The sequence below is a fragment of the Macaca mulatta genome, chromosome 5 (genome assembly GCF_049350105.2).
Source record: "Macaca mulatta isolate MMU2019108-1 chromosome 5, T2T-MMU8v2.0, whole genome shotgun sequence".
In the NCBI taxonomy this organism is placed as follows: Eukaryota; Metazoa; Chordata; class Mammalia; order Primates; family Cercopithecidae; genus Macaca; species Macaca mulatta.
In genome coordinates, this window is record NC_133410.1 from 99,227,609 (window position 1) to 99,241,757 (window position 14,149).

The following is a 14,149-nucleotide window of genomic DNA, read 5'->3' on the forward strand; positions in this document are numbered from 1 at the left end:
TACTCTGCAGGTTTCTCATTTTAGCTTTGATTTATTCTTTTCTTTATTTTGTTCTTGTTAGTGTTTCCTTATAATTCCTGAGTACAGCAATGCAGTAATAAGTTATTTTCTCTTATATTTAAATATTTTAAAGCTAAATAGCAATCTTACAAAGTTTCTGATCTATAGTATGGCAAAAATAGACGTTTGTCTGTGAAAATAATTTTGATGAAAATAATTCTTTTTGACAACAGTTTTTTTCCCTAACAATTATGATCTTCCTTAGGAATTGGTGTGCTTATGTACACACCAGGTTATCTCCTACAGTGATATTGGACAACCAGGTCACTTATGTACCAGGTGGGAGAGGACCTTGTGGCTGGACCGGTGGATCCTGTCCTCAGAGGTATGTAATATTTCTTGAAAATAGCCACTGATTTTGCACCATAATAAATTGTAGCTGGGAATATATAATGTTAGTCATCCGAGGTACATAATACATAGTAGGGTCAGGGGATGGTCGTCGCATTATGCTTCAGTAAGTGAAAATGTAGACACTAATAATGTTTGCCTCATATGGTCATTTTTAGAATCATTTGAGATCATGCAATAATATATTTAGCCTAGTGCCTTGTGCCTTGTAAGCATTCAATAAATGTTAATTCTCATGCTTATTTCTATTTTTACTATCACTATTACTTTTACTCTATATCAGGTCAACAATCCTGTCCTTTAATTGCTTATGAATTTCATGCACAATTTTGAAGATTTATTATTTTCTCTTCATGCCAGGTCAGAGACAAGTTTATAACTTGGTTCATATTCTAAAATTAGAAGTGCTTCTAGTTACAATTATGCATGGTAAAGCAGCTAAGTGAAGCTTTTCTTCTTGTATCTATTGTAATTAGCCATGTCATTTGATTATCATTAAAAAAAAAAAAAAAAAAAAAAAGGCCGGGCGCGGTGGCTCAAGCCTGTAATCCCAGCACTTTGGGAGGCCGAGATGGGCGGATCACTAGGTCAGGAGATCGAGACCATCCTGGCTAACACAGTGAAACCCCGTCTCTACTAAAAAATACAAAAAAATAGCCAGGCGAGGTGGTGGGTGCCTGTAGTCCCAGCTACTCTGGAGGCTGAGGCAGGAGAATGGCGTAAACCCGGGAGGCGGAGCTTGCAGTGAGCTGAGATCCGGCCACTGCACTCCAGCCTGGGCAACAGCGCGAGACTCCGTCTCAAAAAAAAAAAAAAAAAAAAAATCTATGTTGTTGTCCTAAAAGATGGGGCTGAGTAATTGATAAATTCTCTGAATTCATGTAGTCACAGTAGCTCAGCTAGGGGTGTTTCCAAAGAGCCTGCAATAAAAACTCAAATTGTTATTCAGGCCATGATGGCTAATGTTATGCAAATTGTCATACAAATAACTCAGGCAATGAATCTGACACATGGCAATCTGGAACAGTGCACAATAAGGATACATAAAATCAAGGTGCTTCTTAGTCCTTTGAGGAATAGCTAAGGTTCATGGTCCAGAGAGCTAAGCACATCTTAGGGATTTGGGAGAGCTGAACTCTATTTCTATTTTCACCCCTTACTCCCTTTGTGACAATTTCCTTGCCAATATGAGACACAAAGAATGCATTGCTAATTCTTTAGTAATGAAAACTTGACCACAGTAGTCTCTAGCATACTGCCTTTCTGGATTCAAGGTGAGCTCTTTTTATTTATTTTTTCTTTTATTCAAACAAACCAGAAGTATTTATTTTTATTCTCAAATCTTATTTTTTTTATGCCTTCTGAGTGGGTCCATTCATTCGCTATTTTAATACTTATGTTATAATTGCTACCTTTTCTTTTATTATGTCTGAGCTACATGCAACAGATACTCAATTTGCCAAAGCAGGAATATTGACCCCAACAATAGTTCAACTAACTGCTTGAGCCCATCCTTACAAACTCCATATAGAGTCCCTTTCCAAATTGCTTTACTTCCTACTTAGCTTTAACTATGGGATTGCAGATGATATTTCACTAGACAGAAAGATTTAGTGAAATAAATGAGGGTAAATGATTAGCATGCTTTCACAAATGGAAAGGATCTTGTAGCTCATTTTGCAACTGACAAATAGCCTCAGACATACTCGGTTACCTGTCACGTTATAGCAGAAACTGAAACCCAAGTCCCTAAAGGCCAGTCTATTATAATGTTACTGTTCCACATGTTCAGGGTTTACCCATGTGGATGACTGTTGTCTCCATATAGTTGTACGTGGCAAACTCCAGGATAATAACATTGGAGGCTAGCCCACATGTCATGGGCTAAAAATCACAGCTCTACCCCTTTTAGATATGGGACTTTGAGCCAGTTATTTCATCTCTCTGTTCTTTTGGTTCCTCATCAGCAAATCAGGATAATAATAATGCCTTCATCATAAACTAATATGAAAATTAAGCAAGATAGTATGTGCCCATTTTACAGACCCATTTGATAAATAGCAACTAAATATTAAAGTCACATGGGTAAGACTAATATGGCCAAATTGCACTTATGACTTACATTTACACACACGGAGCTCACAATTTAGTAGCATTCACTAATTATGTTGATTGTTGGGTTGAACTGCTATAGTTTCCTTATTTCTCTTCTGCTGTTTTATGGTTTCATCTTAGAAATAAAAGTTCCTCATATTACATCCCTTCTCTCTCTCTGTCCTTCTCTGTCTCTCTCAGAGAAATACTATATGACAAAAATAGTAGGTAGTATAATTTCAAAACTTCGATGATAAAATTTCAATGGGAAAATGATAGTGGTTATCAAAATTTGAATTAGATCACGAATATCCAGTTGTTTCAAGTTGTTTGATACTGATCTGGAGGAAATATAGATCTTTTTAATTATAACAATATAGGAAATAATATGAAGTAGAATAAATTATCTCCATATAACTTTAAAATTGTAATAAAATATGTTTTAACATTGATTTAGCGAAAAGTATTATCAAGAGAAAAGCTATAATATCTTTAGAAAGTCAATGACAGCTATCAATTTAAAATACCAAATACCGTAACTACTACTGCTTTTTGTAATGTATTGAAAGAAACCTAAGTTAGGCAATAATATTGATGATGAATATTATGATTATAACAGCTAATACTAAATAAATGCTTGTTGTATTGTAGGCATTTCCCCAAAAACTTTACATTTATTATTCCAACTGATAATTTAATGTGAAACAAATAATTGATTTCCCCCCAACTGCTCAACTCTCTAGATCTCAGAAGATATCCAATCCTATCTACAGGATGCAACATAAAATTGTCACCTCGTTGGATTGGAGGTGTTGTCCTGGATACAGTGGGCCGAAATGTCAGCTAAGAGGTATACTCTAATATTAGTAATCACAATTCTGAACAATAAGAAACTGATTCTATTGAAGAAAAGAATAGCATTTCCCCCTTTGAACCAAGGTAAATTAACATGTAGCCAAATTCCTAGGACTGTTAACTTTCTAAGCTTTCTAACTTGGTAGCTTTTATAACACTCTGAAGTCTCATAAGCTAGTCTCTAATTTCTTCCCCCATTTTTATGTTGGAGTTATATGATGAGCAAATGGAAATCTGATGAAAGATCTTACTTATTCTTAACAACAAGCTATAGAGGCATGCCTTATTAAAATATCAGGAATGCTAATTTTCAATTTTTAAATAAAGTGTTATTAGAAGTGACTCAATTTAAAAATAAGACTACTCTCTAATTTTGTTCCAGTTCAGTTATTTGAAATAATGTGCATATGAATGAAATTTAGTATTAAAGGACATACAAAGTATGTCATGAATAATTCTCTCTTTTTCAAAATTCTAATGGAGCTATTTTTTTTTCAACCGAGGTTTTAAGGACTTTCTGGTGGCAAGGCTGATCAAACACATGGTAACCCGCTGTGGCTTAATATCCATGTGACTATTATTTTGCTTTTGGCTTTAAACAGGTTTCCTTTGAAAAATAAAATATGGCATCAGCATACATATTTTAAGTGAATGAATATTACAAGAAAGGCCATTAGCAGTGGTGGGGAATTCAATCAACAGTGTAAGAGACTGTGATTAAAAATTAATATAAGTGTGAATAAACCGTTATGACTCACATTAAGAAAAAGCAAATTATAATACAAAAGCTCTAGGAATCCTGCATTTTAGTTAGGGATATTATTTATGGTTTTACTAGCCCATACAATGAGAATCTGCAGGCAAATTTCACCATAATGCTATTTATTCTGGGTCTGGCCTGAATTTCGAAGATGTTATAAAAATTCAATTTATTTTTAGACTATAGAATGAATATGTACTGCATTTATAACCAGGCAAAATAAACTTTTAAATAAAATATAATCTATGCTGAAAATATTTGGAAATAAAGAATTTTGCATATTCTAAAAAGGCCCAAATATGGCCCTGATTTCTGATTTCCATGAAGTACACGAATATACTCACAATGGTAAAACATATTTGTGTCTAGAGTTGGTGAATGGTTAAAAGTTCTGAATAGTATTTAGAATTCTGTTTCTGAAATCTGTATTTATTTTCTTCTACAAGGAAGGATATCATGAGATTATTAATTCCATCATTATTTCTTGGTGATTCGAGTGTTTGTTTGCAGAGCACATTTCTAGAAATTTAGGATGTTATTACACATCCTATTGGTAGACACATGGAAGGGAAAAAGTCTACAGATGAAACAATGTCATGGACTCTAGTTGATGAGAATTGTTGTTGCTCCGTGTTTCAACCTTTTATACTTAGGAATCAATTCTTTATCACTATGGTGAACTACACACATGTAGGAAGAAAAAAACACCAGAATATCCCTGTAAATATAGACAAAAGAAACAAAGACTAGTCGACAGCTTCAAATATAGACTGTGTCCTGCCATTCTCATTTTTCAAAGTATGACATGAAATATTTATGAATTCAAGTAGTTTAGGGATTGTCTAATGGCACCTTATATCCTAATTGGAAGTAACCTGTGGATAGGTTTTATACTAGATTTACAAATCATTGTATTGATTTCCAGTGACAAAAAGTGTCCCAGAACAGTTCCGATTACTACCTCTGTCATAACAGCGTAATTGGAACAACTCATAATTCAGGTATCTGCTGATTGATTAAGCTGTTATTGAAAGGCCTCTTTTCTAAGGAAATCTACAATGGGAATAATGTTCCAATGGCAGATGTGCATATTGTGTCATGTTGTCATACAACCAACTCTAATATAGCTTTGATTCCAAAAGAACCTCCTGTTGCTACCTACTATACTTTGACCCTTCTACTTTTCACTTTTAGTGCAGTTGTATTTTCAATGACTGAATTTTCTATTAGTGCAATTGATGCACTGGTTGTATTATGAACTACTGTGTCCCTTTGTCCCTTGAACCTTCATTATTTCTCTCCTGGGGGGCTGTTTGCACATTTTCCCTTCTAATAGCTAACCAAATTGTAGTAGGAAGATCTTGTAAATATGCAAGAAATGTCACCAGTTCAGGAATAAATTGGAGCTATTTGCAACTGTACTCTTTTTTACTGCTTCTCCTCCACTTTTGTACCCTTCTTTCCATTTCTTTCTTTTATACCCTTCTTTCTATTTCTTTGGGGATGTAAATCCATTGCGAAACTGTTAGAAAGAGATGTGGTGACTCAGAATCCATGGGTGATTCTCTCTTTATTCCACAATATGCTAATCTGCTACACATGTACTTCAGCTGCAACTCAAGATAATCAAAATACTGGTAGCCACAGTTCTAGATTACCTTGTAAAAATATTCATCATATTATCAAAAGGAAACCAATTTTAAAAATCTAAATGAATAGAACCTTATATGGGGAAAAAAGGAGCTTTAAGTCCAACATCAAAGCAATAATTCTGATATGTTTTACATTTGTTATGTCATTTTCTCATTTCAAATATATATATTTGTACATAATGAGGAATGAGTCATCAAAGACAGTTTGCACAAGAGTTTTGCCTTTAGAAAGGACCTAATTTTGTGATATGGTATTCAAGACACTTTTCAAAAAGTCAGCAGTAACATACACTTAAACCTGTTTTATAAAATTTGCAATAATGCTCTTTTCCAGTAGATGTCTCTAAAATATTCTGAAGTGGGACAAGGAAAGCGTGACTTACTTTAACGACACAAAGGGCAATGATTTAAACACAAATAATGTTAGATTACAGAGGATGAAGAAAACTTGTCTGCAAATCTGTTTTTAAAAATACAGTGGCTTTAATCATCAGATCTTTTATAGGAAAAAGGTATCTTATAACATTCTGTTTTGTACTACAGATATTATGAATGCTGACAAAATGTGAGCATGTACAAGTGCTGAAATAAACTGGCCCCTACCATATGTTATGAATATATAACAAATATTTGGTTTTACAAATGCTGTGAAATCATGCAATAAATTATATAAGAGCTACTGTAACTAACATTTGAATATGGGGCTTCTCCAGCAGGAGGATTGTAAAATGCATTCCCTGTAGTTTTGCATGTCTAGTTCTTCCCAGCAGTAGCAAATGTTTTCTTCTTTGAGAAAGAACATTACCTTCTCTAAGCATCTTTCACAATAAAATGATGATGCCTTTAGTGAAGAACACTGTGTACCATAAGTGGTTGTTGCACCAAACTGCCTACTTCAATTTAACTAGTAAATCTCAGTAAAGCTTAATATGTACACCGAACATTCACCATGCCAGTATTCACCTGATATTGATGGATCAGCTGGAAATCTGTCTCCTCAAGCCACACAGGAAGGTTTTCTGGCTCTGAGTGGGATAGAGCAAACATTCTCATTACTGAGTTGCCATTAATGACTTCCTCCATATGGTTCAAAGGCCTGGAAGGAAAACAACAACAAAATAATGCAAATAAACCCCATCTAATTAAAAAAAAAAAAAAGGATCTAATAAGGAAGCTGTTGCTCCTACTGTAGACACTTGCAGACCTTGCTTCTGTAAGTCCTTGATCCATCAAGGTCAGGGCTTCCATTGCAAGGGGAAAAAAAAGAGAGTAATTGTGCTGGGAGAAAAGCAAAAAGGAATCCAACTTAAAAAATATATTGCATTAAAAAAAAATCTGAAGTGCACAAACATCTTTACAAATTTAGTTGACTGAAATAAATGTCCTCTGTCCCTGTGCTTATCGCTTAGAAGGGAACAAGAAAAAGAAACTTAGAAATCTGTCCTGTAAGGAACAAAGCAAAGGTCTGTGTCAAGTGAAAGATAGATTGCTTGGAAAACCTAGAATCTGTGGCAGTCCTTGTGGTAGAGAATACATTTGGGGAGACAGAAAGATTGCTAAATGAAAAAACAAAAGAGCATCAATCAACGAGGCTCTTTATCACAGGAGAGTAACTGACTCCACTGTCAGAGATCCTATCAGCTCTTTGCTGTGGCTGGTTAAATCCCGTGTAATAAATTGGGATGAATGGAAGTATTGAACTCCAGTCAACAAACAGAAGTAGGGAAAGATAACATAAACTATTGAATTTGTAAAACAGGCATTTCAAGTTTTCAACAGCCTTGGCAGGGACTCCATCTAATGAATTCCCGAGCAAAGAGATTCATGTGACAATTGGATCTCAAGGATCTTTGTGTGATGCTTAATAGTTGTTTCTTTTATTCAGGAGTACAGTTTTCTCACTTAGATTCTAAAAAAAAAAAAAAAAGGATTTAACAATATTGCTAAGAGCAAATGGGAAGCTTTATGAACATGCACATATACACATGCAATTACATTAATTTTTGGCATTTAATACTATAAAATACTTCATAATCACATTTTCTTTCAAATTAGCGATCTTGAAACTATAAAATATGAAAAAAGCTTAATTTCTCTCATTTTATATATATTATTTTCATATACTGAGGAATGAATCATCAAATTTTAGTGTACAGGAAAACTAGATTTTTACTTGATTCTTCTATATATGTTTATTTTTTTATCTCTTTCAATTGCTGTTTTTTTTCTTTCTGACAACTTTTTAATTTACTCTCTCCTCTCCCTCTTGTCACTGATTTTAAAGTTTTTTCTTATGTTTTTGGTTACTATTTTCAATATATTGATTATCTCCCACATATCACTGTCTATTCCCTTTTTTAATGTAATAGCATTTTTCAAGATCACATGAGTGATATATATCTCAAATTCTTTTGACCCTCAGGTCAATAGAAAATTAAACTTTGATGCTCTTCATTTGCCTCTTTTCTATTCTTGACACTTTACCTCTCACCTAGGTAAATTTTTACTTCTTGAGCATTCAGGATCTTTCCTAGACTGGGTACACAGAAGGAACTATACATTGATGAAGTGCTCCTACTGAAGTCTCAAATAGGATCCTAGAAGAGTTAAAATACCCCCCCACACATCCTTGTGTGTGTGTGTGTGTGTGTGTGTGTGTGTGTGTGTGTGTGAGAGAGAGAGAGAGAGAGAGAGAGAGAGAGAGAGAGAGAGAGACCTTGCCCTTTCTTCCCAGTCCTTGAAGGATGTTAAGTAAAACATTATATTATAATCTTCATATTAAATATGCAGCATGTAATACTTTGTAAGAAGTAAAATGAAAAGAACTGACTAAAATTCCATTATAAAATGCAACTTAAAATAACATGTCACTATTTATAATAAAGCTTTACCAAAGTATTTTGAACCCCGGAAATAAATCCTGTGTAAAATGCTTTTGTGATTTGTATTGAGGTCTCTCCACTTCAGGATCACGAGCACCCAAACCAATCTGCCTTTTGATTATGATGATTGGTGGGAAGGGGCAGCAGTCACAGTCAATATTGTATATAAATCAAAAATTAAGAATGCATTACTTTTTATTTTCTTAAATTAAAGCATTGTCTATAACACAGTCTAAAACTACAGACCAAGTAAGAAAGTAAGATAAATCATACCAAAAATCACTCATGTCATTCTAATAATTTCTAAGCAATTTATTGATTTCTACAAATTATATTGGTGTGGTCTTTTGCCATGGATGATACCAGCTAAATGATGTCCTGGTCAGAGAGGTAATTTAATATAGGGAACCCTCTCAACCTCCTTTAATGACTTACCCATCAGATTTAGAGAAACTGGGTGACATGAGGTCTCAATAAGTTTGTAATTTCTATTAACATCAGTTAAATTATCCTCCTGCTGAATTATCTGTTGGGCTTTCCTGAATAAAAAGTGATTGCATTCAATTTTTATCAGCACTTGAATACTGTGTGTATTTTTGAAAGTTTACTATCTTTACTATTAACTAAATCATGAAAATTCTTATATAAATATCCTATTTGTTTATAGAGCTTTGTAAATGTCATAAGGCCAAATTCATCTGGCAGCATAAATCAAAGAATATTTATTGCATTTTTTTAGTTTTGTCACATAAATTTTATTTTCAAACAATTTATTAGAAAACTTTTTTCTTATATAATTGGTCTTTTACTAGTTTTTGTTTCAAATAGTATATATATACATCTATAGATTTCAATTAATATATGCTCATTTAAAATAGAATATATATGTTTCAAATGTATATTTACAGAATACATGAAATTTTTATATCTATACTATCTTTGATCAGTTTTTTAAATTGTCTCCAGTTTAACAAGGGGAATTTTCTTGTAAAGCTGAAAAAGGATTGGCATTTCTGTTAGTGTGTCGTCTCTGAAAATCATTTCTTTTTTTTAAAAAGTCTATTTTCCAAATGTTAAATTTCACAATTTATACGAAACTGAATTCATAGGGCTTGATAGAATTTAAAAAATGCCTTTTTAGCTGTAGTATCACAGGCTATCTTTGAAGTCCAAATATTCTTCTAATTTTTATTATTTTAATTTTTAGCATGTACTCTTGCTTTCCATCTGTCTTTCTATCTTTCTCTCTCCCTCTAGTCTATTTTTATTGTCTCTTCCCTATTTGATATATAGTAGTAAATATGAAATTCATCTAGAAAAGATTTCAAGTGTTTACTTGATAACACATTATACTTTCAGTCAGAAATATTTGAATACAGTAACTTAGAGTGCCAAAATTTAAAAAAATAACAGAAGTCTATCTAAAATTTTGCCTGGAATTCCTGGTTTACTTTTTCACTATTATTGCACTGGCTTCACCTATCTAAAAAATTAAATTTTCACATACACAAATTTCGTGGAAAATTCCTTTCTCGAGTGTTCATATGTATTACTACATTACTAATGTAGTATTAAAGATGCTTTTCCTTCTGATTTACTGAGATTAAAAAAATTGACTGCTTTAAAATTCTTGATTTTTACATTTTAGTAAAATTATGAAAATACTTGTATATGAAAGAGTTCAAGTTTCATTAATAATACTTTTATATTTTTTCAAGTTGACTTTTAAGTTTTCTAAGAAGTTGTCTTACAAAAAGCAGTATCATAAAACTGATTTGTAATGATATTCCTAGATCAGAATTATTATATTAGGTATGTTCTATAATATTTTTATTTTCTAAAATGCTCTATTATTTTTAATTCTCTTATTATTTTAAAAAAGAAATAATTTAAAATTCTGATTTTTTTCTAAATATTTTATTTATTTTATGGGCACTTTATTAACATCTGATAAAGTATTTTTTAAGTTTTTTACTTCAATTGATTTCATTGAAAAATTTTATTATTAAGAATACTTATTTCATGAGACTAATTTCATAACATTCTTTAATATTTTCTTCTTCATGATTCATGGTTGCAAATGATGTTTAACATAATGGGTAAATGTCATTATGATGAAAAATGAGTCTAGCAATTTTATCTCTTTATTATACAAATTTGTATGATTGTTTGAATCTAACATTTACCTAGCAAGAAAAAATAATCTACTAATATTGAAAATCAAGTTGATTTTCATTCCAGAAATGTAGCTTATTTATTTAATATTGAATTTATTTTTTATAATTATTTGGTATTATTTAGATGTTGTACATATTAAAAGATGTTCCAGACTAACTGAGTTTGGCACAGTATCATTACCTAATTTACGACTAGGTTCCTAAGTGATACAATTTTTGTTTTATTCTCAGATTCAAAAAATTCATACTCATTATACCTGAAACAAATGCTTTTAAAATTTGGTTAAACTTTTGTTTCTTTTTCAGTGTCTTCAATAATTTACTATAAACTTCTGGACTATAATTATCAAATAACTATGCATTTAGAACAATTAGCACATACTAATAAGTAAAATAAATTGAGCACCAAAAGATTTGGAAGTTCTAACAAATACATAAATCATAAGTAATGATAAACAGTTCATTCTACTAAAACACTGACTGTTTCACGGAATCTATGCAGTGTCTGACATCGGTCCAACAAAATGCTAATTTTGAAAAATAGTTTTCAGATGTTGCCACAGTAGGAATTCCATTCATCACATATCCTAAAAAATATATCCTTTATCATGTATCCATGATTAACTTGTAATTAGTTAATATTATAATTGGTATAACTCAGCCTGTCAGTTATTGGACTTCAGCATTATATATTTGCCAACAGTTGTGGCTTTATTATATTTCAATATTTTAACAATTGGCCGACCACATTGCTACATACTGGCAAAACACAATCATGGAGTTGGGGAATGTGCAATGTTGCTAGATGGGAGTAAGGAGCAACAGTCTGGCTTTTGAGTGGAAAGCGATTTTATTTCTGAGACGTTCTAAAATTGTCATTGGGCTGTAGATTTGATTGCTGTGAAGGCAGCACAAACACCCTTCATATGCTTCCATGCTTAGCAGTGCCTCTTTAGGGATCTTGTGCTATAACAATAGAAAGAATGGTAATGTCTACATGAGGAAATCAGGAACCTGTGAAAGGCACCTTCCACCCCCATCCCACTTCACTCACTCGTTAAGGAATGGTATGAGACTCAAGGTTTTCATTTCTTAAACTTTATTAAATCATGTCTTCAACACATGCCTTTGTTATGAACAGGAATGCTATTTAAAAGTCTATGAAGATTGATTTCTGGATTACAATTTTAGTATTAATCTATCTAGTATTTTCTGCATTATAACAATGAATTTCCCTCTTAGAAGTAGAAAGCTTAGCAATTTGTTCTAAATTAGTGTTCCTAACCAGGGCCATACATGGAAATCACCTGTAGAGTTTTTTGTTTTGTTTTGTTTTGTTTTTTAATATGCACATGTCCCATTCCCCAAAATAGATCTACTGAATGAGAATCTCAGATGAGGGAGTGAAAAGAACATGGACACTTAATGTTTCAAAGTATACAGGAACTTCTGATTTCCATCCATGAGAAAAAAAAGTTTCTAATGGGATGTAAAGAAATATGTGTTATAATAAAAGTTAATGATAGAAAAGGAAATGTGAAGAGTAACCTTGTTTGTACACCATAAAACAATATTATCTTTGCTTTCACTATAATTATGCTTCCCTTCCTAACGAAGTATCCACAGCCTACTGAGTAATGGTACTACCTTCAAATGCACCAGCTCTTTTTGTTCCTATGATCTAGCCAAAAATGTAAGCAGCAAATAAATGAAAAGATCATTGTTCATGCTGTTAAATTCACCTGTTCTTACTGCTATAAATACTTTTAAGTTTGTATCCTTAATACTCATATTTAAATTAGTAGGTCCAAGGTGGGGTTCTAGAAGTTCTACCTCCAAAAGTTTCCAGGTGATGCTCATACTGCTGATTAAGGAACCCCAGTCTAAGAACCATTGCTTTACTCTCTAGTTATACTCTTGGATGGATTTACATTTAAGCTGCCAGAATAAAAGGCCTTATTACACCATTTAAGGAGGAATCATGATAAAAATTTATGCAATTATTAAATGGTTGTATCTGTGTGAATTAATTTAAACTTACACTATAATAACCTTATTGCTAGGTCTTAGAAGAAGATTTACACTTTTCACCACCCACTCCATCCCCTAAATAATTACACTATTTCCCAAGCTGCAGATTGCCTTTGTCCACCAGATAAGTCAACAATTACACAGGACTTTATAGAATACAGTGGAGGAAATGAAAATCAAAAAGAAACAGCGTCAAAACAAAAATATTGGACATGAATGGAAATTCATTAATTTAGCTCAATGCCCTGAAGAAAAACAATGCAAAATTCAATCTAACAATAGAGACTCAAATTAATATCAAATATACTTCCTGTGGAGTAGAGAAGCTTAAGTACTATAGTCACGGCCACATATGGCTTAGGGAGCATAATTAACATGTGCCAGAGATGCAGAGTTTCATTGGTTCATAAATTCACATGGGAAGAAGCACAGCCAGACACAAAACATTTGTTTCCTCATGTCTGACATGCAGACTTTAATGGATAAATTTGTTCATTAGAAGTCTGTAAATTAAAGCCACATTACTTGATGGTCTCAATATTTTATTTTATTTATTTTTATTGTTATTATTTATTGATTGATTTATTAGCAGATTCCTGCTCTATCCCCCAGGCTGGAGTGCAGTGGTGCCATCTTGGCTCACTGCAACCTCCGCCTCCTGGGTTTAATTGATTCTCCTGCCTCAGCCTCCCGAGTAGCTGGAATTACAGGCACCCACCACCACACTAGACTAATTTTTGTATTTTTAATAGAGACGGGCTTTCACTATGTTGGCCAGGTGGGTCTTGAGCTCTGATTTCAAGTGATCCACCTGCCTTGGCCTCCCAAAAGTGCTGGGATTATAAGCATTAGCCACCACACCTGCCCTGTTCTCAATATTTTAAATAGTTCATTTCTCTAAACTGTTTTCCCCGATGAAAAACTATATTGCCATTTAAAATATTACTTGAGTCATGTTAAATCTTCAATAGAGTTGACTTATTTTACGAGAATTTCTATTTAATGAAATTTCACTGACTTTACCAGTTGATTTGCTTGAAATATGCCTGCAATAGTTTACTTTTATTTTTAGTCCAGTTTGAGACTATAAAAATCTGGAAACAATCCATTTAAGTGGCACTATTAATGAAATAGCTATTTTTATTTTAGTAAGGAACCTGTAGCTGTCCCTTTTATCCAAGTAGACCTCAGTTGGAAATTGCCTTGTTAAACAATCAGCCTTTGTGGCAGTCCACTTATAAAACTGTTACAGCTTTTAACACAGCGGATTTTAAAATCCCCTCAATT

At 32.7% G+C, this 14,149-nt stretch overlaps 1 protein-coding gene across 1 annotated transcript in view; it reads left to right on the forward strand.

Moving 5' to 3' along the window:
• Positions 1–14,149, forward strand: part of MMRN1 (multimerin 1) — a 59,375-nt gene that overhangs the window by 14,032 nt on the left and 31,194 nt on the right. Inside the window, exons 2-3 of the mRNA XM_015138794.3 lie at positions 266–385; positions 3,249–3,355. Of these exons, the coding sequence (XP_014994280.3) occupies positions 266–385; positions 3,249–3,355 (227 nt within the window). The remainder of the gene's footprint in view (positions 1–265; positions 386–3,248; positions 3,356–14,149) is intronic.